The 15,797-nt window shown below is 33.7% G+C and overlaps 2 protein-coding genes across 2 annotated transcripts; one reads left to right on the top strand and one right to left on the bottom strand.

Moving 5' to 3' along the window:
• Positions 1–509: 509 nt before the first annotated feature.
• On the top strand, positions 510–5,291 carry LOC123897245 (protein WVD2-like 5). Its single transcript, XM_045947801.1, has 9 exons — positions 510–835; positions 1,045–1,270; positions 1,364–1,630; positions 1,811–1,851; positions 1,973–2,044; positions 2,381–2,477; positions 2,574–2,645; positions 2,729–2,839; positions 4,257–5,291. The coding sequence occupies exons 2-9, from the start codon at positions 1,061–1,063 to the stop codon at positions 4,755–4,757; spliced, it is 1,371 nt and encodes a 456-aa protein (XP_045803757.1). The 5' UTR covers positions 510–835; positions 1,045–1,060; the 3' UTR covers positions 4,758–5,291.
• A 3,323-nt stretch (positions 5,292–8,614) lies between these two features.
• On the bottom strand, positions 8,615–12,482 carry LOC123894748 (EIN3-binding F-box protein 1-like). Its single transcript, XM_045944812.1, has 2 exons — positions 12,004–12,482; positions 8,615–11,288 (listed from the first exon to the last, which is right to left on the bottom strand). Exons 1-2 carry the CDS (start codon positions 12,026–12,028, stop codon positions 9,403–9,405), a joined length of 1,911 nt encoding a protein of 636 aa, XP_045800768.1. The 5' UTR covers positions 12,029–12,482; the 3' UTR covers positions 8,615–9,402.
• Positions 12,483–15,797: the final 3,315 nt, after the last annotated feature.

Below are 15,797 nucleotides of genomic sequence, written 5' to 3'. Positions count from 1 at the left end.
TGTTGTTGTTTTTTAATTCATGGTAATGGTTAGAGAGAGAAGAGGGAGAGGAAGAAGAAGAGATGAATTTGAGAAGAGATAGATAGTGGTGGTTTTCACTGTGTTTTCATTCTTTTTGCATATGCATGTGAGTTTGCAACTTTCTTTTATATCTAGGGTTAGTGTAATGAGCTTGAGCCATGTCTTCTTGAAATGTGGGTTAGTGAAATAGACATTTGTATTTTTATTTTTTTTTACCATTGAAATTTGAGTTTGATGTTGAAATATATATTTTATATTTTATTATATATTTATTTATTTATTATCCGGTTCAAACGGTTCTAAAACAGTCGAACCGATTGAACCGATTGAACCATGAACCGGAGGCCACAACAGTTCGACATCCGGTCCGATTTTTAAAACATTGGTTGGAACTACTCTCTTCATCTCAATATAAGTAAAAATTAATCGGCAAAAATAAATATATTTCATCCAAATTTTGAACCAAATATATCAATTTTTTTTGCATTTAGACTTAAACTAAGCGTGAAGGGCGTGTAGTAGATAACCGCAGAGTGAGTATGACTTTTGTGTGACTAGAAAGAAGTCGAGCACAGGAAAGCGACATGATCTGACCTGGATATTATAATTTCAATTCAATTCAATTTCAACCCCCCTTCTCTCTCTCTCTCTCTCTCTCTCTCTCTCTCTCTCTCTCATTTTTATAAAATCAATTTTAAAATAAAAAATCATCATCTACAACACTCTGAATCTTTCTTTCGGATCTTGTTGCTTCGATCCTCACTTTCTCAGATCTCAATCATCAAACTATGCTTTTCTTCTTTTGATACTTCAGGTTAGTAACCACTATTCACTCATCCTCCATTTTAGTAGTAACATTGTAGTAATATATATGATAATTTTGTTGTTACAGTTAGATAATAATACATGTTTTATATTTATAAATCTGAACATGCTAATGCTACTGTTTACGTGTTGCTTGATTTCATTTCATACCCTAAGTTGAACTTCATTGGTTCTTCTATCTATCTATGTAACTTGTAGTAACTTGGTTTGAACCATGGATCCGACTGATTTTTCACTTCAAGATGGATTTCAAGTAGTAAACCAAAATGGTGTACATCAACAACAACAACCACTATTTGATTCTGAAAAGGATGCTGTTCATTCTTTAGTGTCCAATGGAAATTTTGATGATAGTTTGTCTATGGAAGAAATTAAAGAAGGATCCAACGCTAAAATAGAGGGAAACAATGTTAATGTTTCTAAGGTGAGACGAATTTTCCACTTGCTCTGAATTTGTTCGTTGATTTATTTTAGTTACTTATTTTGAATGTTTCGTGTATTTTTTTGTAAATTATAGGAAGAGGAAGTGGGAATTGTAGTTGAAACGGATAAATCTAGAACACGAAAGGGTGTTGTTAAGAATAAGAATGTGAAACTGCCAAGTCCTAAAGGTGTTCATACAAGTTCGGTAAGAAATAACAAAGACGGGAAAGATAAAGAGGCGACAGCAGCAGCAGCAGCAGCAGCAGCATCTGTTTCAAATGGTACTTCCACTTTAGACTCTCATCTTAGACAGCCGATTAAGAACAAAGCAGTTAATGACAAGCAGACTCGGTTGTCCAAGGTATACTTTGTTGTTACTGTCTCTTATATTTTAACCATTGATTGCTTACCGAATGTTTCGCACGTAGTCAAACATTGAGATGATTGTGCTTTCTCAGTATTTTTATTTCATCTTTTTGGTTGTGTAATAAAAAAAATGTTAGTTTTGGCATTCCCTGATATTTTTTACACTTTCTCTCAGCATCCTGGAAAGTCTGATGCAGCATCTTCTGAAGCACCAACGTACGAAATGTTTTGTATTTATTCTGAATAATTCATAATATGTTCACTGAAGAAAGAATATGATATGAAGATTCCATCATTTTAATTATTTGACGTTTGCATTGCAATTTATTGGATGCAGGGAGAAGACTAGACCGCGATTAGTAAAGAAAGAACCCCTTGATAATATTCCAGGAAAAGCTGAATCATCTTCGTATCCTTTTTTTTTGCTCAAGTTTTTATTTTTCTTTCTTGTTAAGTGGAAATAGGGAGCAAAGGGAGATTTCTTTATACCTAAATAGTAATTGTATGACATCTGGAAAATGACAAGGGAGAAAACAACACCCCTAAAATGTTTGTTTAAATTAAAATAGACTAAAGTGTAGCACATATTCATCTCTCAAGAGAGGGGGTGTAATTTTTAAAATTAGAGGGAAGGGTAGTGTGATTTAAGCATATCTTACGGGAGGAGAGTGTAACTTATTGTAAATTTATTATTGAGAATGATGTAGTTTATGGTTTAATGCTTTATCCTTTATCCACTTATAAGTCCTACATCAGAAGATGCCAAACCTCGTAGAGTGGGGACAATGCCAACTTATGGATTCAGTTTCAAATGTAATGAGCGAGCTGAGAGAAGAAAAGAGGTAAATAATTATTACTTGCTTCTCCCTTGGGTTACCATGAGGGTTTCCTTTGTATAAACCTGTAGTTTTAAAAAATGTTCATATTTTGGATGCCAGTTTTACTCTAAGCTCGAAGAAAGGATTCATGCAAAGGAAGTTGAGGAGAGCAACCTGCAAGCAAAAACCAAGGTGATGATAATATTTTATAGCTAGGCTGAAAACTTGCAGCTAATGCCTTTTAACCAAATCAACCTTTGGTTTCTTTTTTATAGGAGAGCCAAGAAGCTGAGATTAAGAGGCTTAGGAAAAAACTAGCATTTAAAGCAACTCCAATGCCAAGCTTCTACCAGGAGCCTCCTCCTTCTAGGGTGGAGTTGAAGAAGGTTAGTTTCTTTTTATGTGCATACATACATGGATGCCTGTCTGCCTGATTACATACAATCTCGCAGCCCGCTGCATGTAATCTGCCTAATTATTCAGATTTTTTGGGCCATAGGAAATGTAGTTTCTTTTGGCATGTCAATGTTTAAGTGCACAAATTTGCACGCACCCACATACTTGACTTGGCCAATCTTCTGAATTTATTTGAAAAGAGCAATATCTACTGATTGAAGCTTTCTTCTCCCTGTTCCCACTTCACTCTATCAATTAGTGTCTGTCTAATTAAATGTCTTGCTTGTTCTGAAATATTCCATTGTTAAGAATGATTGCTCTCTACTCATTATATAAAATCTCTTTGATGCTGTCTTTCTAGTTAATGCATAAATTGCGTTGTTATGCTACCAAAATGTCTGTTGGATTTAAAAATGAATTGGACTGTTTATTGTGGAGATTGAGTGTTTTTATTAACATTATTCTGGGGTCGTTGGACCAACATTATTAGGGAGTTAAAATAAATTTAAAAAATGCCTGTTATATTATCCTTATCCATAAGTTCAAAGTACTACAAAATATATTGCATACTTGTTAATTATGAATTCAATTTTCAATCTATGAATCTGATGGTTTATTTTATAAGATTATGAACTTTCAATTAGAATGTTGAATCTTCTTTTCAGTTACCTGCTTTCATTGATCTTCATCTGGAACCTGTAGATTTGGTTTGTGCTTTGGTGCCTTGTACATATTTTGTGGGTTTTGAAATTTAGGTAGTTTTGGTATTTCCAAAGTCCAAATTGATTTTGATATTCTATCTGATTCAAAAAATGAATAGTTCTTAATTTGTTATTCTAGATGGCTTTATCTATGCATAGGTGTGTAAAGTGCATTTAAACTTTTAACTTTAGTTTATAAGATGATTTGTCATCTCGTCATACAAATGCAATGTCAACTTAAGAAGAGCAAAGCTTAGCTCCAGTTAGAGATATTTAAAGTTATCTAGTTGGCTAAACTCAATTATCAGTGTTAGATAATTTAGCAGAACTGACAAGAAGGCTTGCCTCTATTGTATTTGTATAGCAATCTTATGCTGATCTAATCGAAATGCTTTTTTTTTGCACAAATTGAAGTTGCTTCAGAACGTGGGCCTGAACAAATTTGAAACCTAATACTTACATCAGTAGATATTTTTGTGGGACCCTTTATTGGCCCTCTGAATCTAACTATAATGTGATGCTAAAACCCAGTTTTCTTATGGAAAAGTATTTTTTTGCTATGCTATTTAAACTTGTAATTGGGCATGTAGTTTTGGCCATTTTCCGCTCTGAAACTGTTGATATTCTACATGAACTTTTTTAGTTAGCAAGTTTGGTCTATGATTTAGAAATTGAAATTCTTGAGCCTTTGCACTTGCGGATTTAGATACCAACGACAAGAGCAAAATCTCCCAAGCTTGGTCGTAAGAAGAGTTCAACATCTTCAGAGCCAGAAGGACGCAGCGACAGCAGTGTTCTACAATGTCGTTTAAGTCTGGATGAGAAAGTGTCTCAGAATAACACCATTAAAGGAATTAGTCCTGTTCATTCAAAGAAGCCGCAACGAAGATCTCTCCCTCCTCGACTGACTCCTGAAAAGATCAGTTCGTCCAATTCAGCAACTGCACGGACTTCGTCTAAGGCGGTGAATAATGAGAAAACCTCCGTATCTAGTGTAACAACTGAAGTTACCACCTTGTCTATTGCAACAAGGGAAGAGAAAGCTGAAGCTATTGAGGAGAACAATGCCTTGTCTGATGAGACAAGTGAAACTCCGTCTCTGAACATAGATTCAGGTGAAGTAGAATCCCATGTGAATGGTGATATAGTCATTGAAGACAAACCACGGCGCACCTTGGTACAAGAACCTATAGCAGCAGAGTATTAAACAAGCAGCAGCAGCAGCAGCAGGAATATAGCCAGCCCAGGTGTTACTATCAGAATTATTGATTCATCACGTGAAATATTATAGAATCATATGATTGAGATTATTTGACAATGAAGGCTTGCATATTTGCATTATATGGTTTGTGATGTCATTTTGTCCAAGCGCCATTGTTTCTTTTGTGTTTACTCCAAAAGCTTGCTGGTTTTGTCCTTATGATTCTGTCTCCTCCTTGCAGCATTGTATGTAATAATGTAACCATTTGTCAAGTTGTTCTAGTTGATGTTAATTTGGCTTCTAACACTTGTGTCTGTTTGGTTGACATGTCAGCGAAAATTTTGAGAATGTTTGCCATCAGTGGTTCCATTACATTTTGTTTAGGCCTTGCTCTGTTAAACAGTTGGCATTGTCACATGAAATTAGCTGTTTGTGCTGTGAACACCACTCTGATTAGTCATATTACAGCTATGCTTTGTTATGCAACAGATTTTGTAGTCACTGTCTCAATTGATTTTCAACTCCTACTTGCCAAATGCACATGCACTTGTCCAGCGAAGGCAAAGTGAATAGTAGATTTTCTTTCCCTCTCATTTTTATACAGGTTTTTTCCTTCATTATTTTATTTGTTTTTGGATAGACAAATATCATTACTTTAGTGATTATGTTAATTTTTTTTTAAGGGTTTGAACTTTTATCTGTATTTTTATGAGGAGATTGTTTTGTGGTTTTATTTAGTAGTAGTTTTATAACAAATGTGTTGGTTGATTTTAAAATTTGTCTGAATAAGCTTTTACTGTACAGCAAAAAATATTTTAAGTTACAATATTTGGAACAAGTGTAGAATATTTCATTTCTGATGATATCCTTTGTGCCTCTATAATCCACCATTTCTTCAATGTGCAAATAACAGAGTATTGAATAAAAAAGTGTCTTGCTTCCATTAATAGATCATGTTTTTTAAGAGATATCTTTTCTGCAAGAGCTTTCATCTTCCTAAAATAAACTTTCATAATTTCCATAAACTATATCATCATTTTCATCCTACCACTTTCATTTCTTTATAAAATTTAACTACAAACTCATTTTTGCCGGTCTTTTCAAATCCTGACAAAAGAGTGGTGTATAGGTATAAACATCAAGCTTAATTTAATTTGTTTCTCCACCATTTGGGTTTTAAGTTGAGGTAATTCTTCCATCAAGCATTCTCTTTTTTTTTTTTACTTTGTCAAATAAGAAATGAGGGCAACTCAAAATCTTCAAGCTTAAACTGAGACCACCATTATTTAATGATAGTCACAAAAATTGAATATTACTAGCAATTTTTTAGTACATTATTCAATCCAATGACTTAAAGAAATAATATATTCATTGTGACCACTTATAGTAGTGTTCCACCATAGCAGCCACCTTATTTTAGTAATTAACATTTTCTATCTTATTGAAGTTTAAATAAAATTCTTTTGAGTTGAGTCAAACTAATAATGATATTAATATTTATTCAAAAATAAATAATAATATTAATACTCTTGTGAAGGAGAGTACTATACTCAATTTTATTTTAGCTACTTGGGAAAAGAAGTAGGTTGCATGCATCGAGCCCTCCCTCAATCTGATTCCACAAAATTGAGGGTCTCACTCTCGTGCACTTTACTTAACTTAACTCATCACATTGAAAAAGTGGTACTATGAAATTGGTCAATTTTATTTATTGTATTTTTAATAAACCTTTGGGGGTGCCTGTGGGCCTGGATGACTGTTGAGTGTTTAAAAAATCAAATTCTATGTCGGAAATCTAATTCATGTACCCTTCCTGTTTATTTGATTGATTTGAAGTTGGTGGCAGTGTGGTATTGAATCCATTACACATCCATTCATTTGAAGGTTCCACTAAGGGGAGTGAGAGTGAAGCTAGATTAGGTTCACAAGTTTGTGCCTAATCTAAATAACCTTATTTGTCCCTTGTTATAAGAAGATTCATTAATGGGAATATTTATTTGTCTCTAAATAGTAGCATAATCTTTTTTGCAATGTTATCTTAATCTTTCTCTAGGTAAATATACAGATTGAGTAATAATAAAAGAGGAGAATTTTTTTACCACCCTATCACCTTCTCGTGCGTCCTTCTAGTTTCTTATTTTACCCTTTCGTTACTTACTTAAGTAGCGGACATGTAAAATCTTGAAAATTTCATATTATGAGGGGTTTTTTCTTTTCATGTTAGGTGTATTATAATAACATTAGAAGGCGGAATCCACTTGGATTGATCTGGTGGTATTTGGCTTGGGACCTGGGAGTGTGCTCCTCCTTAAGGTCTTAGGTTCGATTCTCTCTTGTATTAATTTGGATGAACTAGTTTAGCTTCTTCAAAAAAAAAAACATTAGAAGGTGAGTGTTACAGTTGCCTGTCGTAGATTAGTGTTTAATATCATTATAAATTCTATCGAATATTAATAATACTCTTTAAAAGTAAAAAATTATGAGTTACATATTTCTTTTTTGTTTTTGACTTAAAAAAAAAACATGTAACCATTAACCTATATTTTCAAACAATAATGTATATCGTCGTTAAAATTTTAAATATTTTTTAAGTACTGATTTACGATAGATCACGTAAAAATGATTCATATTAAAATTTCGGGTAGGTATATTAGGTTATTTAGTTAAACATGGTTTTCAAAATGGTCTTATTTATTTATTTAAAGAAATGTGGGGTCTGGCCAGAACATGAACATAGACCATGCTACACAATTTGAACTATTACATGTTTACAACCCCATATGGAAAATAAAATTGAAAAAAAAAAAGAGAAGAAAAAACTATATTCTTTTCTCCAACAACATATCAGAGGTCAGAAAGGACTAATTTTGGCGATATTCATTCTGAAAAAGAAGATTTGAAAAGAATATCTTTATGATGCATAATAAATTTCTTGATTTGGAGCTGTGAGTTAAAAAGCTATGATCATAAGAGAACAAACAGCAAATAAGCATTTACAGAAAAAGAACCTTTTGATTCATTGGATTTGGATATCCTTCTCAACCACTACAGATTTTCCACTAAAAAACCTCATCATTCAACTTGTTGAACAATAAAAAAGTACATGCTTCTATAATTAAACACCTTCACATTTTAACAAAAAATAATTATAGCTAAAATAAGGTCATGAATTAGTTCTAAGTAACTTGTAGCATACATAACCACCAAATATCTTGTAGTAACTTTTAAGTTATCTAGTATGTGGAAATGTAAAAATTAACAGTTGAAAAGCTTTATCATTTACTATTATATAGTATTATATATACTAGATGTATAATTCATTATATTACAACAAGTATAAGAGTATACCAATATAAAAGGAAACTTGGTATTAATAATGTAACAAACAAACAAGAGTGAGATGATAAAATAAAGTCATAGCACCTATATTCATGTGGAAACTTGGCCGACAGACAAGGCCAATATTTCACTCTAAAAGGAGGAAAAAGATGCGTAGAGACTTCAAAAATAATGCATCAATAATTGCTTTACTTTATCACAAGAGAATGCACATGATGTCAAGTACATGTACCATCATATTCTGCGATTTAACCTAACCATTTTAGCTAACTTTCTTCATAATATAGCTAATAAAATGTACATCTCAAGTTACCTTATAATATGTTCGGTATTCTGTATGGCAGTGGATCGCCATGATTTTTCAAAAGTTACGCTCTCTCTGCAATGAACCATTGTGATTTTGCAAAAACTACTGAGTTTTGCTTTCGCAAAACCAAGGTAGCTCAACGTGGCCATGTTTTTTGCAAAAATATAGAATTAAGCAGCTAATTTGGGAAATAATTTTGTGAATGAGACAACAGAAGTACAAAACATTATTCATTAATTTTCATAATACAATAACAACCATTCAGTACAATGGGCAAATATCAGTATTATTGTTACATAATATATATAATATAGAAGTTACAAAGACTAGTTCAGAAAAAATGAAGCCTAAAAAACCAGGGATTGGTAAAACAACAATCCTTTCCAAAAGAAAAAGATTGTTAAGACAGACAGGTATAACTTGCTGCCATGGCCAAAACCCTAGAGTAGACAGTGCATTCATATAACTTTGAACTGTACTTAGTAACCAAAATAACATCACATAAGCTGCAACTTCAACATGCCCCTTGACTAAAACTGTGATCCCAAACATCATGTATAGAACATGGTCCAAATACGCGAAAAGAGGGTAATAAACATCACTCTGGACAAACTTTGGTACAGACTGCTGCGAAGAAACAAGAACAACGAAACATGGTGGCAAAACCAATACAAAGCGGAGCTAAAAGCATCAGGTGCCAACACCAGAAAGAAAGAAACCTAAATCCAGAACTCAGTAACTATGTTCTCAGAGATAAACAGTCATTCTAAAAACGGCATCCTATCGATAGGATGCCAAAAAACTTTCAACAGGTTCCGATTAAAAGGAAACCTGCAAAAATAAAGATTGAACAACTGTATGCTCCGGAAAAAGAGAACCGAGTACTGCAATGACCAAGACCCACCGATAATTAGTGGACCCAAAAACACTACCGCACCAACAATGATTAAAAAATCTGGAGCTCTTGCTACCCAGATTTGTGGTATAGATATCAAGGCTACCTGCTCAGAAGAGGATGTCACACATCCAAAGATGATCAATAAGCTTGTCAACTGTGCGGCTGCTGAGTGACTTGCAATTTTTTATATTTAATCCCTGGAGAGAATCCATTTTTTTCAAAGCTTGCAGGCTCTTGTTTGTAACGGAATTGCAACCTGCCAAACAAAGCACCTCCAGATCCACCTGGTCTCCATGAGCAATGGCCCTAATCCCTGCATCAGTGATTGCGCAACTGGAAACATCAAGATCACTCAGCAATGGGCACTCTCTTGCAATTGCTGTCAAGCTAGCATCGCCGACTTTTTTACAACAGCTGAGGTTTAGCACATCAAGAGTCAAACAATGCAACTTGACCATGCACAAAACTCCTGCATCTGTCAGATTAATGCAACCACTTAGATTAACATTAAACAAACTGGCCTTAGAACTCTCAAGCAGAGAAATAAACCCTGTGTCTGTTACTCCCTCAAGTCCAACCAATTCAAGTTTATGAAGCAAAGGACAAAGCTTCCCAATGACAGCAAGAGTAGAATTACCAACTCCAGGGCAGTTAAGGATTGATAAGGATGAAACTGATTCACAAGGAGATACTGCTGGCAATACAAGATTCATATCTTTGATCCCATAGCAGCGTACCAGAGTAAGAGCCTTCAATTTTGCACTGCAATAAAAAAGGACACCGACAAGTCCTAGTTGGGTAATCCTGTGGCACTCTTCCAATTGTAGGCTCTTAATTGATGGAGCTACCTTGGTGAATGATAGCAATCCATTATCCGACAGAAATGCACACCTATGAAGCTCAAAGTTTTTCACATTTGGACAACCCTTTCCGATAGCTTCAAGCCCAACATCTGTTACTCCTGGGCACGACCCAATTGTGAGCGACGTCAGTTTCTGCAGTGCACGGCCATTACCCATCACCCAGAATCCCTTCTCGGTGACATTTGCAAGGGAATTTAGGACAAGATCGGTAACCACAAATCCATATTGTCCAATAACTGCTAGTGAGTAATCAGAAACAGCAAGCGATTCAAGTGTCACATTTGTTAGAACAAAGGATGCTGCAGATACCATGCCAGCAATTCCCTGATCACCAACTCCAGGACAGTTTTTAATTGATACAGACCTTAGATTGGGACACAACTTCCCAATAGCTTTAAGACCTTCATTACCGATATTAGGACATGACTCTATCGATAACTCGTTCAGCTTCGGGCAGTTCTTTGCAACTGCAATTAAAGCCTTGTCAGAAATTGTGGGCAACTTGCAAAGGTCGAGCTTCTCTAACTGGTGACAACCATTAGCAATCTCAACGAGGCCTTCGTCAGTAATGGTAGCAACATCCCAAAGATTGAGAAACTTTAGAGACGGGCAGCCATGAGCAACTGCCTTGAGACCTACATCAGTCAATGGACGATCTGAATTGGATCTATGAATCGAAAGCTTCCCTAGTCCTCCACGAGATGCTGTGCCAACAGCAATGGCAGCTAGTCTAACATCTGTTGCTTTCTTTCCGTCCAAGCTTCGAGAAAGATACCCTTCATCACTATCCTCGTTTCCATTTTTGGTACTTGCATTGCTGCAGATTTCATTCTTGCAAATACTGCTCAGAAGCATAAGCCAGCGTTTTGATACAGAAGCGCATAAACTCCTGTCCTGTCCTTCAGGCAACCTTCTAAGGATCTCGAAGAGACATTCATCGGGCAATGTTTCGATAGTTGTCTCTGGCTTCTGATCAAACCATTTTTCTCCACTGAAATCAAATGGAACGCTAACACGAGATCTCTTCGGAAGAGGTTTGTAACCATACTCTTGACGGCCAAGAGACAAGAAGAGACCCGCCTCCTTCGGATTAGGGTATAATGACCTCCCAGTAAAAAAATCATCACTTCCTGAAAAACCAAACACACACAAGGTCAAGATCTAAAATCACACGTACAAAAAAAATTACAAAAACATAAAAATTCCACCAGTAAACCACATGAATACCATACATATATTCTATGAGTAAAAGATTTGAACACAACAACAATTACTGATATGTCATATATTAATGAAATCCAACTCATACTCTAAACACAACAAATCAACGTTGAACAAAATTACTGATTTGTTAGGAGAGGTCAACCCCCTTAAATGGATCTCATATACCTCGAGGGGATTAGTCTCCGCAGTTACGCAGATGACACCTTCCGTTTACCAAAATTACTGATCTCATATGTATACAAAAATTATCTATCTTATATGTAAACATGATCCATTTCCCACAAAAGACCAATAACTACTACCAACAAAATTATCTTTTAGCACTACAAACAAATTCTTTAAACAATTCCATGCTAAACTATATATCACTATCTCATGCATGAAAAGAAATAATAATAATTAGACCCTGAATCTATTCATATGGTTCAAGAGATCCACCAAGAACAAAAATTTAATTTTCAAAAGCAAAATAAAAATCCTAACAAAACCAATATAGAACAAATGAAACTAATATCAAGACATCAAATTCATATCTATGATAACAAAAAATCAACCATCAAGCATCAAACATAATCAAAGACACAAAACAGCAAAATCCCATGAATCAGATGAAAAGCTTACCAGTAAAGCTGAAAACTTTAGACATGGGTAAAGCTCCAAGAACAACAGAAGGTAAAATCTGAAGTTTTCACCAGAAAAGAACCCTCAAGATAGAAGGAAAAAGAAGAATAAGAACTCTTAGGAGCAAAAAAAGTATGAGAAGAAGAAGAACCCTATTGCATAGGGCAAAAAAAGAGAGTGAGAGAGAGAGAAACAAAAAATGAAGGATTTGAGATTGTCAAAGGTGTGGTTTATATTGGGAGTGAAAAAAAGAAGAGAATTGGGTACATGACTGTGACAGTACGATGAATTGGTTCAAATGCAATGTATTTGTGTTATTCTTCCAACAAACCAATACCAGAAACCAGACCCTGGTTTTCTTTTTTTAAATTATTTTTGGTAACATTTCTACTTTTTGTAACATTTTTCCTTTTTTTTTCTTACTTCATTTTATTGTTTTTTTGACAACTTGGTCAATCAGGGTTTTTTTATAGATGCATGAATCTTATCAGAAATTTTGAGGAAATATTAGTACTAATTTGTACTTTTACCGGATCTGGGTTATGATTTATAATATTAAAATAAAAAAATAAAATTAATGCATTAAATATGTAAAAGTAGTATAATATTTTATTTTAGTCAAAAGAAAAAAACTAGTAATAGTTTATTTTAGTTTTTTATAAAATAAATTATTTTTGTATTTGGAAATATCACATTAAAAAACCGTACATGGACCGTGATTTTGAAGAAAAATATTTTTTTAAAGAAACTATGAATGTGGACAATATTCAAAAAAAGATAAATTTGAAAATAAACAGTAATAATAATTATAAAAAATATTTATTTTTTTTGAAAACTTGGTATCCGGCCTTAGGACCGACTAATTCAAGGGGACCAATCCCACCGTCCACTTGCGAGGGCCCCATTTAAAGCCAGAGTATTTTTGCTCTGTATGAACTTAGCCCACCGAAATTGGCACCAGTGGGAATCGAACCTAAGACCTTGAGAGGAGCATACTCCAAGGGCTCAAGCCAACACCACTCGACCAACCCCAAGTGGGTTTAATTATAAAAAATATTAGTAAGATGCATGAATAAAAAATATTAGTAAGATGCATGAATGGGTGATAGTTTATTAGGTATTATTTAATTTAATTTGAATTTTTAAAATTTAATATTATATTTTTTGAATATTTTTTTATAACGAATCAAAAATATAATATTATTATCATTAATCATTGATAATAAAATTAAGGGTTAAATATGCATAAGGTCCCTGCATTTACGAGTCATTTGAGTTTTAGTCCCTGCATTTTAAAAACATTTCATTTTGCCACTGTACTTTCATTTTACTTTAAAAATGGTCCCCAGACTTTTTTTGTTGTTGTTTAAATGACACATTTTTGTTGATCTGTCACTGTTGACTGGACTTTAGAGTTGATGACTAATTTATTTTTGCAGTGAATCGATCAAAATATCCTTAAATAAGTAATTTTTTAAAAGTAAAATAAAATTGACACATCATAAAAAAATGTGCCACTTCAACAAAAAATGGGTTCAGGGACTATTTTTAAAGTAAAATGAAAGTGTAGTGACAAAATGAAAAGATTTTAAAATGCAGGGACTAAAACTCAAATGACACGTAAGTGCAGGGACCTTTTACATATTTAAGCCTAAAATTAAAAAATAGTGGATTATTTGAAAACCATTTTCAACATTTGAGAACAACTTGGTGGTAAGGGTGAGTAAAAAAATAAAAAAACCTTGGCAAAGGTATTACTCCCCCGTCCCAAAACTTGAATTATTTTGAAGTTTTGCACGGAGATTAACAAATGATAAGTAAAGTCATTTTTACCCTTACTTTATTAAGAAAGAGAAAATATATTTAATTAATGTTTTAACTTTATTAAGAGTACAAATGGTAAAGTATCACTAAATGTGCACTGGTTTCTTAAAAAGACTAAAGTTTTGGGACAAAACTAAAATGGTAAAAGACTAAAGATTTGAGACGGAGGGAGTATTAATTAGGGTCAAAATATATTTAAATAACATGTCAAATTTAATAAAATGCGGTACTTTTAATATTTTTTCCTTCAGGAATAATATTAAATTTTTTACTTGACCAAAAAAAAAATTATTTTTTTAATATTAAGCATAGCTGAGTCAATTTTTTATATGTTGAATTATTTTTTATATTTTTAATTTAATATCAAATTCAATTTTTATTTATATCTATATTTTATTATATTTTAATTTTTTATTTTAAATTAGATTTTATGGGAGTAATCGGTAATTTATTTCTTATCATATTCCGCCGATTTCTAACTCGGTTCATCTTTAAGAAAAAAAAATAGAGCAAAAATAGGATAAGTTTTAAGATTAGTGAAGACCCACTTTGGTCCTTCATAAATTTAGAACGGAACAGTTCAGTTCCTAACACAAATAAAATCTAAATTAATCCCCGACATTTTCATACAAGAAATGAATTAGTCTCTGTTATAAAAAACGGGGACTATTTTATCCGCAAAATGAAAATGTTGAGAATTATTTTAAATTTTATTATGAACTAAATTGACCCGTCAATTTTTTTAAGGGATTAAAATGAATTTTCATTCTTTTAAAATTAACGCGGATGAATTATAAAAAAATGATTGCATGTTTGATCATTGGGATGGATAAGTTGGAATTCTTATTTTGATGAATTTTGCCTGCAAAATATTTTCCTAAGGACAGAAATGACATCTTGCGTCTATGTTAATTGACGTATTAACTAGACGTTTATCCGTGTAATGCACGAGTTTTATGGTGTTGTATTATAATATAACGTCAAAAAATTATAATAGTAAAAGTATATATATTAAAAAAATTCATCTAATCTAAAATATTTTCTCTTTTAAATTTATTTGAGAGTTAGCTTGTTTATGGGATGAGAAAAGGGGCGCCGTTAAAATTAGAGCTGTCAAAACGGGCGGCCCGGACAATTTCGGGCCGGCCCGGTCGGGCTTCGGGCTTCGTCGGGCCGGGCTAAAAAGCCCAGATGAAAAACGAGCTATCAAAATTAGTGCCCGAGCCCGGCCCAGTACGGGTAGTCGGGCTTTCGGGCCGGCCCGGTTTTATTTATTTATTTATTTTTTTTACTTCTAGTGCTCAAACTCAACCAAGTAAATATCATTAATAATTCTCGCGCGTCCTATTTTTTACTCATCCGCTATATATATATATTATAATTCTCGCGCGCCGTATTTTTACTCATCCCATATCTACGAGTTTCTCGCGCGCCCTACTTTTACTCATCCACTACCTACGAGTTTTTCGCGCGTCATATTTTTACACATCCGCTACCTACGAGTTTCTCGCACGCCCTATTTTTACTCATCCGCTACGTACGAGTTTCTCGCGCGCCCTATTTTTATTCATCCACTACGTACGAGTTTCTCGCGCGCCCTATTTTTACTCATCCACTACCTTCGAGTTTCTCGCGCCCTATTTTTACGCATCCGCTACTTACGATTTTCTCGTGCGTCATATTTTTACTCCTCCGCTACCTACAACTTTCTCGCACGCCCTATTTTTACTCATCCGTTACGTACGAGTTTCTCGCGCGCCCTATTTTTATTCATCCACTACGTATGAGTTTCTCGCGCGTCCTATTTTTACTCATTTGCTACCTACGAGTTTTTTGGGTGCCCAATTTTTACTCATCTGCTACTTAAGTAGCGGACGGTGTTTTATAATTTATATTACAAACTAATTTCAAATCATCCAAAACAAACTATTTATATTTATATTTTATTTTTTTAATTTTAATTTTTTCGG

The sequence above is a fragment of the Trifolium pratense genome, linkage group LG7 (assembly GCF_020283565.1).
Source record: "Trifolium pratense cultivar HEN17-A07 linkage group LG7, ARS_RC_1.1, whole genome shotgun sequence".
In the NCBI taxonomy this organism is placed as follows: Eukaryota; Viridiplantae; Streptophyta; class Magnoliopsida; order Fabales; family Fabaceae; genus Trifolium; species Trifolium pratense.
This window is presented reverse-complemented; position numbering and strand designations above follow the sequence as displayed.

Coding starts and splice junctions, on each gene's coding strand:
- LOC123897245 (XM_045947801.1), top strand. CDS start 1,061: ATGGATCCGACTGATTTTTCACTTCAAGATGGATTTCAAGTAGTAAAC. Junction 2,478..2,573: donor GAGCTGAGAGAAGAAAAGAG/GTAAATAATTAT, acceptor TTTGGATGCCAG/TTTTACTCTAAGCTCGAAGA. Junction 2,840..4,256: donor CTAGGGTGGAGTTGAAGAAG/GTTAGTTTCTTT, acceptor TTGCGGATTTAG/ATACCAACGACAAGAGCAAA.
- LOC123894748 (XM_045944812.1), bottom strand. CDS start 12,028: ATGTCTAAAGTTTTCAGCTTTACTG. Junction 11,289..12,003: donor TAAAGTTTTCAGCTTTACTG/GTAAGCTTTTCA, acceptor TTGGTTTTTCAG/GAAGTGATGATTTTTTTACT.